This window comes from Pteropus alecto, unplaced genomic scaffold (assembly GCF_000325575.1).
Source record: "Pteropus alecto unplaced genomic scaffold, ASM32557v1 scaffold280, whole genome shotgun sequence".
Taxonomy (NCBI): Eukaryota; Metazoa; Chordata; class Mammalia; order Chiroptera; family Pteropodidae; genus Pteropus; species Pteropus alecto.
Window position 1 is genome coordinate 1,162,500 of NW_006430057.1, and position 10,461 is coordinate 1,172,960.

At 34.2% G+C, this 10,461-nt stretch overlaps 1 protein-coding gene across 6 annotated transcripts in view; it reads right to left on the minus strand.

The window, feature by feature from the left end:
• The window catches only part of DOCK11 (dedicator of cytokinesis 11), a 137,000-nt gene that overhangs the window by 15,970 nt on the left and 110,569 nt on the right, over positions 1-10,461 (minus strand). For all 6 annotated transcript variants that reach the window (XM_025046153.1, XM_015589404.2, XM_025046149.1 and 3 more), the window contains 2 exons: positions 8,228-8,334; positions 1,286-1,408 (listed from right to left, as the gene is read on the minus strand). In XM_025046153.1, coding sequence (XP_024901921.1) covers positions 1,286-1,408; positions 8,228-8,334 — 230 coding nt within the window. The remainder of the gene's footprint in view (positions 1-1,285; positions 1,409-8,227; positions 8,335-10,461) is intronic.

Genomic DNA, 10,461 nt, shown 5'->3' on the forward strand with positions numbered 1-10,461 from the left:
GAAGATATAGTTTCCTTTCTTCCCTGTTAGTTGTTGGAGTAGTAAAATGCTCTGTGGGTTTCTAATAGCTTGATCTTTAACCTAAGAGTAAGAAAGTGGGTATTCTGAAACCTTTTACAAAGGTTCTTAGGATGTAATGATTTATTAGGAGGGGTAATGCCCATTCTTGTCTCACAGGCTACTCTTTGCCACCTATATGACCTAGATTTATTTACTTAACCCTTGCTTATTAATATAATCACTTAAATTCCACTATGATTTTTCAGGTATGTCCCATGTACACCAAAAGTATGGCAGAAAAAGAAAAACAGAACTTAGGAAGAAAAAGTGAGTTTGATCAGTCAGTATGGAGCAGAGATTAAAACACTATTCAGATGACATTAAGTACCTGTGTTTTCACTCTTGGAAACTTCAACAATTAAAGATGACCTGTTTTATATTTTTGTAATTATCTGCTATATTTAAGTATAAATTGCTTTGCTTAAAAAAAAAAAAAAATGACTCGAATCCTAAATCAACCCTTCCAAGCACAGTACAGTTAGAAATTATGATGTGGACTCAGAGATTCAAATATAAAAAAATCCTGTTCAGTGCTTGTGACAAGAGCTATTTGTTATACTATTATCTTTATTAACTACTCTTTATTAACAGTTTTATCTGGCAAACTAAACTGGAAAAAACTCCTCATTATAGGGCTACTACTAGTGCCTTATTACCTCCCACATTGTTATCTGCTAATACCTTTAGTCTCTCCCATGGAATTGCAAAGAATAGAATCAAGTCCATGCCTCTTCTGGGGCAACATGGAAATTCAATAGCTTTTTAAAGTGAAGGTTTAATGAAGACAACATTGATATTTTTGTTTTACTCTCTGAAGGGAAGTGGGGAGATGGCTAGAGAAAACCATGGGTTTGAGAACCACTGGTATAATCTAAATTTAAATTTATATTTTCAATTGGAAAATTTACATAAACATAAGGTAGGATTCCAAGGATTGAACAGCATTTTTAAGGATTAAAATTTTCCGGCTGGACAAATATATAAAAATGATACACTAAGTATTTATATTCTATGATAAAGTACAAATGTCATAATATAATTAACTGTCTATTCTTCAGAGATCACATAGTGGAGTGGCAGTAACATAGCTATATTATTATCTTTTCCAATACCAAAATAAAATATTAAATCACAGATCTGATAAAGGTTTAGTATCCAGAAAATATAAAGAGCTCTCACAATTCAACAACAAATAAGCAATGACGCAAATGTTTAAATTACCTACCTCAAACTCACGACGTTTCTCATAAATTGGAATAATCAATTTGGAAATCTCAGAGATTACTTCATAACGTTCTGCTTTCCATAAGCCATCCACACATTGTTCTAGCAACTCCAGCAAAACTTCCTGCATTAAGAGAAAAATGCAATCAGGAATTAGAAATAGTTTTAGAGTTCTGGGCAAATAAATTTTGATTCTTTTCAAGTTAATAAAGAATAAACAGAATTGTACTAATAAATTTAATGAAATGCACAGGAGTATACTTGTTTAACTATAGTTTCCAAACCAAATACTTGAAGTATTTGAAGCTGAAACCATTCTTAAAAATATGAAATAAATGTTGACAACAGTAAAGTACATCCATTTATTTTGCCTATTCATATAACGAAGCTGTTAACTATACTTATAAATTGTGATACTTTGAGAAGGATTATCTTTAAAAGGGGATAAATTGTTCCAAACTGAGGATGTCTGAACAACTAATGGTAAATTTCACTAAGCCTATAAATGTCCATTATTGTTCCTTTATACTGAAATTATATACATAAGAGACTTAAAATTTTTTGACAACTTTTAAGATGTTGCATTAGTAATTAAGTGTTTATTAAAATAATGTGACTTTGGTAAAGAATGCTTCTTTCTTGACTGTTGGTTCTAAAATTAGTGAGGATGATAGGATAATAGCTCAAGATAGACCTCTGACCTTGTCAGAATGGTAACAGCGGCTATAAAACAAAATTGTTTTGTGAACCATCATCTCATGTTCTCAACAATAAAAAGATGACAATTATTGATGCTATCCATAAGTCTTAAGTTTATTTCTAAAAGAGATGCACGTCAGACCTATAGAACTGGTTACTAAAATGGCTCTTTCTGTATGTCCTTTAGACGATTTTGAACTCGTCTTCTTTCTAAACTAGCTCTTTCACTTATATTTCCTATCTAGCCAGTGGCAACACATAGGAACCCTTAGCTAGAAAACTAAGAGCAGTTTGCAGTTTTGACTTTACCCTATGTTATGGATTGAACTGTCCTTCAAAAAGTTGAATTCCTAATCCTCAGTACCTCAGAATGTGACCTTATTTGGAAATGGGGTCACTGCAGATGCAATTAGTTAAGGAAGTCATACTGGAGTAGGGTGGGCTCTTAATCCAATACAACTGATATCCTTAGAAGACAGAGTCACGCAGGGAGAATACCATGTGACTACAGAGGCAGAGATTGGAGTAATGCAGCTACAAGCCAAACGATGCCAAAGAGCAACAGCCACCATCAGAAGCTAGGAAGAGGCAAAGAAGGAGTCTATCCAGTCTCAGACGGAGCATGGTCCCGATGACATCTTGATTTCAGGCTTCTAGAAACTAGAACTGCGACACAATAAATTTCTGTTGTTTTAAGCCACTCAGTTTATGAATTTTGTTAAGGCAGCCACAGGAAACTAATACACTCACCTCTGCTCAACTTCTAATCAGTTCATCACCAAGTTCTACCAGTTTTACTTTCTAAAATTTCTCAAATCTGGCTCTTCTTCTCCATCTCTACTCTCATGGCTAAGGTTCAAAACCTGATTACTCTTTTCCAATTGATCTTCCTGCCTCCAGCATTGGCACTTTTCAATCTATCCTCCATGAATCTGCCATAGGGCTTCGATTAATTTGAAAACCAGACCATGGCCCTCTCCCCCTCTTAAAATCTCATGATGGCTGCCCATCATTCATAGAACAAATGGCAAGCTCTTTCATTTGGCACACAAGGCTTGCAATGATCTCTTCTATAATATCATCACAGCCAGCCTTGTACTTTATGCTCCACCAACAGTGAACTACTAGGATTTCCCTTGAAGCACCATGGTGTTGTTTTAACTTTGTGCCTTTTTTCATGCTGTACCCTCTTGTCCTTTAATCCCTTTCATTTGGTTAATCCCTTAAAACAGCTTAGGTATCACCTCTCCCAAGAACCTTCTCCTGATCAATACAGAGTAGCAAAATATTAGGCATCCTTTTTCTCTACTCTTGAGAATTCATTGAATGTGTATTTATCACTACACTTCCCCATTACGTATCTGACTTTCCAAACAGGCTGTGACTCTTTAAAAGTCGGGAACAATATCTTATTTATATTGGTTTCTTCAGTCACTCATATAGTGGCAGTGCATACTAGATGTTTGTTAAATGTTACTGCTTGAATAAATGATCTTATATTAACATTTAATAACTAAATTAACATTTCCAGCAACAGTGGGAAGGAAGAACTTTCAAGGAGTTAACAATCTGTTACAAACTAATGAGCTTTGTCTCAAGAACGTAAAGTTGGTTTACAATTAGGAAAAAAAAAAATCAATGTAATACACTACATAAAGAGAACAAAAGAGAAAAATGATATCTACACCTGTAGATGCAGAAAGGGCATTTGAAAAAACTCAATACCCCTTCATGATATTGAAAAAGAATTCTCAGGAAAAAAGGAATAGAAGAGATCTTCCTCAATCTGATAAAGGGCATCTACTAAAAACCTAGAGGCTGAACATTCCTATTCTAAGTTTGAGAAAAAGTCAAGAATGTCTGTTCTTACCAGTTCTATTTAACATTATGCTGAAAGTCCTATCTAATGTAATAAGGCAAGAAAAAGAGAGAAAAGACATATAGATTGGCAAACGTAAAACTGTCCTTCTGTGCAGATGACATGATTATGTACTAAAACTAATAAGCAGATTTAGCAAGGAAGGCTGCAGATTATAAGATTAACATACAAAACCAATTGTATTTTTATATACTAGCAACGACAAACTGAAAAAAATAAATCAAGCAACATTATTTATAGTAGCACTGAAATATCCATTATCTAACAATAAATCCGGCAAAAGACTTATATCTTAAATATCACAAAATATTGCTGGGAGAAATTAAAAACGACCTAAATAAATGTTCATTGACTGAAATATTCAATAGTGTTAATTAAGCTCTCCATTATCCATGTAGTGATATATAAATTTAGCAAAATCACTGAAAAACTTCCAGCAGGCTATTTTGAGGCAATAGGAAAGATGACTCTAAATTTTATGTGGAAATTCAAAGGATGAAGACTAGACAAAATGACCATGAAAAAAATAAAGTTGGATGGGTAATGCTACCTGGCTTTAAGGCTTATAGTTACAGTAATCAAGACAGTGTGATATTGATGTCAAGATGGACAAAGAGATCAGTGGTACAGAACAGTCCAGAAATAGCCTACACATATATGAAGAACTTAAATTTGATCAAGGTGCCAAAGTAATTCACTGGGGCAAAAAGAAAGTTTTATTTTTCATCAAATAAATCTTGACCTCTATCTCATTCCATGCTCACAAAGATTATAGATTTAAACATAAAACTCAGAAACAATGTTTATAGAAGAAAATATAAGACAATATCTTCATAATCCTGAAGTAAGCAGAGTTCTCAGACCAGACACAAAAAGAACAAACTATTAAATGGTAAATTGGACTTCATCAAAACCAAAACTTTCTGCTCAATAAAGAACTCAATTAAGAAAATGAGTATACAAATTAAAGACTAGTAAATAAATCTGTAGCATACATATCTGACAAAAGACATATCCAGAATGTAGAAACACCTCCCACAAATTAATAAAAAAAAAATGAACATGCAATTCTTTAAAATGGGCAAAAGAATTGAACATTTGACAAAAGAAGATATATGAAAGGCAAAGGAGCATATAAATGAATATTCACTATCATTATTAAAATACAAATAAAAACCATAATGAGATACCAATTCATACCTAATAGAATGGCAAAAATTTAAAAAGTCTAGAAACATCAGATGTTGGTGAGGATGGGAAGCAACTGAAACTTTCATTCATTGCTGGGAGGAGTATAAAACGGTCCAACCACTTTGAAAAACTCTGGCAATTTCTTATAAAGTTAAATATATAACTTCTCTAGAATCCCACAATTACACTCCTAGGTATTTATCCAAGAAAAATAAAAGCATATATCCACAAAAGGCCATAGATAAGAATGTTTAAAGCAGTCTTATACATAATAGCCCCCAACTGAAAAAAAAATCCAAATCCATCAACAGGAAAATGGATTTAAAAATCATATATCAATACAATGGAATATTATTTAGTAATGAAAAAGAACAAACTTTTGATATACTCAACAACACGGATGTATCTCAAAATCAAACTTAAGCAAAAGAAGCCAGACATAAAAGGGTACATACTGAATGATTCCATTTTTATGATGCTAAAATACAGGCAAAACTAACCTATGATGATAGAAATCAGATGGTGGGGGTGTGGAGACTGACTGGAAATAGGTACATGCAAAGTTTCTTGGAGAATATATTTCTTATTTCTGGTGGTTAAGTTACATAGGTGTATACAATTGTCAAAATTCATCAAACTGTTTCAGTTAAGATGTGTGCATTTATTATATGTTAATTTTATCTTTAGAAATAAATAATATTGTATGTCAACTGTAATTGAAATATTTTATAAAAGAAAAAACTGTCTTGCAAATCAAAAGTCAAAATGCAGTTTTAAAAACAAATTAAATTTCATTATTATTGGTTTAACTCATGTAATTAAATACAGGCACTAAATGAACTACCCATTTGTATTGTTCATTTCCATATACCTTGGAAATCAACGTCAGTTATTTTTCCATTGGCTAGGGCATAAGGAAGAAGCCTTATTATGTAAACTAAAACACAAAATGGCACTTCATAGAATATGACTCTATCTGTACACACCAAATAAAATGTATGTATAAAATATTACTGTAGAACACAAAAGAATTCTAACAAATGTGTTTATATAGAACACTGATTATAGTACTTGACTATAAGATTACTGCTCTCCTTGAGAGTACAAAAAGGGTCAGGCTCAAGGCCATTTCTATGAATAAGTTGAAGCTGCTTTTTGGAAGGCAAGGATGTAACTTCAGTGATGCTGATCCATTTATGTTCCACGAACTCCCCTGAATCTTTCTGCTGCCAGCCATAAAACTGGAGGTCTATAGAACATCAGCTAAGTCTAAGACCCACAAAGTGAATTAATTTACCCAAGGCTTTACAAACAATGAAGTAGGATTAAAATTCAAGTATCTTGATTCCCTGTTATGATTAATCAGCAAACATGTTTTAAATATCTACTTTTCTAGGTTCTGGGGGTAAAAGGAAACCTCACTGTCAAGTAGGTCAATGATAAAGCCCAACATTTATGTAGCACTTAACAACTTTAAAAAGAGCCTTTACATTTATTATGAAGTGACCAGGATAATATTACTGTCTATTTTACTGATTAGGAGAGAGAGACCCATACAGAAATAGTAGACCGAGTTTCCAGGCATATTATTTTAGCTAAATGAAGCAGAACTAACTTGAGATTTGCTTTATTTTAAAAGAACAAGTCATCAAGTATTTATTATGTATCACTTTAACCTGACCGCTTTTTGTGTTTTTTAGTATAACTTAAAACAATATATATTTCTATGAGACTGAAACCCCTTAAATCTCTCTACTTCTGATGTTTCTTTTTTTCATCTTCTCATTCTTTAATTGTGAACTTCTCTACGCTTCAGTCCTTGGTTCTCTGGTCTTCATTTGCTATATTATCTCCCATCCTCACTCTCCTTTGGTCTGGTCCTCAAACAGATATGACTTTCAGATGTGGGACCTCCAACTCTGATCTCTCTCCTTAGGTTCAGTTCTGAATTTCTTATAGCCTGATGGTTATTTCCATTCTGATATCCTTTTACTTCAAATTCTACATACATCAAAAACTAAATTCATCATCTTCCCTGTAAAATAATCCATCTGTCATTTTTTCAGTAATATCCACACCTAAAATCTCAGAGTTACTTTTGACTCTTCCCCTCCCACAGCCAACAAGACTTCCTCTTTTCTTCAGTGTTTCCTGAATGTCACCATCTGGGTTTAGGGCCTAATTGCCTCTTGTCTGAACTCTTAGGGCAGCCCCCTCTCTAGCCTCTGCCTCTACTCTCTATCCACCTAATTCCAATCCATCTCCCACATTACCACCAATTTAACCTTTCCTCTTCCTTGCTTTCATCTTCTCATTATTCTCTTCAAAAACCTTTGGTACCAATTCAACATTCTAATGGATAAAGTCCAAACAATCACAGTTTCTCAAAATCAGACCTCAACTACTACTCTTCTCTATGTGAACACACTGGTGTAGTCAAAAGGATTCACTCGTGTCCCAAATGTGCCCTATGCTTTCTCACTTCATACCTTTTGTTTCTGCCATTCTCCTCCTGTTAGAATGCCTTCAGGGTATCCTCATTCTTCAAACCTAATCATACCACCTCTGTTCTACCTCAGCTCAAATGCATCTCTGTCATCTTTGACTTTGCACGGAACATACTGTCTACACTACTGAAATGGTACTGTCTTGCTTACTTCCATTTCTTCAGGTGGACACTGGAGGTTACAGGTCAGCCATATATAATTATTTGATAGTTCCTATATTGCCAAGTCCAGAGCCTTGCACACAAATCAGTGCTCAGTAAATATTTGTTGACTGAATGACAACTGAAGCTGTTTGCTATCCATATGAAGTTTAGAGTAGAAAATTTCCATTTAAAAAATACTTGTATATATACTCTGCTTAGTTGTTACCTTGTTAACTATATTTTTTATGAAGATTTTTTTCCAGGGTATGTTGATGCAGATCTGGTTACTGGGATGGTAATTTGAGGAGGATAATAAATGTTACATTTCGAAAACCAGACAATAGGAACAGTTCTAGAGACATGGTTCCACATTCCAAACATCTTTGCCCTGGGCAGTTTTAATGCTTATAGTTCATCAGTCCTTAAGTTACCTTCAAAATTAAGTCAGCTGTAATATTTTTTAATATAAATATATTTTAAGAAGTTAAATTGATATAACTGGCAATGGAGGCCTGGAATCTTACTTCACTATAATGGACATCCATCATTCCAGCATCTTCTTTCATTGCTCCTTCTTCATCTATATTGGGAGTAATTTTCTTGAAGGCTGAACATCCATTAGGGAATAATTCTGTGTGAATAAAAAAGTGATGTAAATTTATTTTTAAAAAGTGTTTTATAAATAACAGCCTTACAGGGATTGTTTATCCTTAAAAATAAACTCATAAGTGAAATTTATACTTAAAACAAAAAAGAATTTTACAAATTATTTCCATCTACTACACATCCTACCAGTCTTTATCCTAAAAAGTGAGCTCATCTTATTCATTAGTTTCATCCTCTGACTACACATCATTTTCAATGGCTAGTACAGTAAATGCTTCCCTAGTATGATCTAAGAATTGTTATGAACATTTTGATCCTTTGTACATTTATCTTCTCTCATTTAAACAAAGGGGGCATGTACTTTTTAGGTAACCACAGAATGAGCTTTTGTAAACCATCTCTAGTTCCAGAAGAACTTTGGGGGAAAAGTGGTTGTTGAAGGAGACATAGCCTGTGACTTGTAAGACAGACAAAAAAAACTCCAAAAAACAAAAAATTAAAAAACAGATGGCAGGCATGAAGCATCCTTGCAGAAACAGGACAGGGCACTAGAAGAACCAGAGCTTTTAGCGTTAAGACAGACCCAGCTCTATCACTAATTGTGTGATTTTAGACTTGTTTTTCTCTCTGAGACTGTAAAGTTTCATCATCTGTAAAATGGAGATAATACTTGAGAGTTAAATGAAATGTAGTGTTTAGAACAGAACCTAGCGTTTAACAAGTGTTCAATGAATTATGACCAAAGCTACCAATAATAAGCTAGCTTATCCAAGATAGAATAAAATAATTGTCGTCCACTCGTGTAGTGACTCTGTAGCTGGACCTCTGGGAGGTAGGAAGTAAGCTCAAGCTGAAAACAGTTTCTGTAGAATTGTGGGCCAAACTCCTACTGTCAGGCAAAAACCTAGATAAAGACCACATGGTCACCCTACGGATCCTGGAAAGGGAAATATGTCCAAGCACTCTTGCTGTGCCTACCTTTATCCTTATCTCAGTGGGCTGCAATTTCAGAGTTAAGGAAAATTCAACATCCTTATAACAGAATCTGCTAGTCAGTGAAAAGCGGCTGGTCACAAGGGAACAAACAGTTGTTGTAATCTACTGTTCTACAATCTCTCTAATAGTGATACTGAGAAATAATGACCTACTCACAACTTAATATCTGGTAAACTTCCTTGGGTTAGAGGTTGGGGAAGGTTTAAGAAAGTCAAACCGCATATTGAGGCGACTTCTCAGAATTCTGGTGGAAAAAAGGTCATGTACCAGGGCTTGGATTTTGCCAATTCTTCCTGTCTAAAGACAAATATCTTCTGATAAGATGCTTGATAGAACATAAGTTATCAAGTAAGCGACCACCCTCTTATAACAGAGAATTTGAATTGTGGTGAGGGAAGATGGAGTAATTTTGAAGTAATTTGTTAAGAATGGAAAAACACATAGGGAGTGGTCAATGGATTTCTCTTAAGGCAGAAGGAGAGAGAGAAATGAAAATGAGATTCACTTTGACCCACTGGACTTTAAAACTGTTTTTGTTCAAAGAAATTATGTAATAAAAAACACTGAAGACAGAGCATGACACAATTCATTTCTGAAGATAAGTATGCCTAAAATGATCTGTTATAGATTTCTATTCAAAGTACTGGACCATGACAAGATAGGGAACCTGTACCAGAATGCTAAATCAATTCATCAGTTCCTTCATCAACGAAGTCATTTTATGGGGAAAAAAAAAAAGTCACATGAACTATAAACATTGTACTCAATGACAGTAGATTTACATTCAGGTTAATACTCCTTATTTTGTGGACCAGTAACAAACAGTTCTTAGACTGGCAGCTGACCAATAGACTCACGTGATCACCTCTATGAAGTCAAGAGCTAGAAAGTAAGGAAGAGAGCCCCAAAACTCAAGTGAAGTGATAAAGAATGTAGTCCTTAACAAAGAAAAGGGTCAGTCCCTGGAGTCCTCGGGCTGCTAGGTCCATAACTAGCAAAGCAAATTCCTGTCTTTTCTGAGATTATTTTAAGTGATTCCCAAATCTGGAATTTTTCATCATTTCTTTATTCAATTTTGTATAGAATAATGTGATTTAGAGAAGGACAAAAAGAGGCATACTCCTATGCCTGAAATCAGAGGAGGCTAACGCATCTA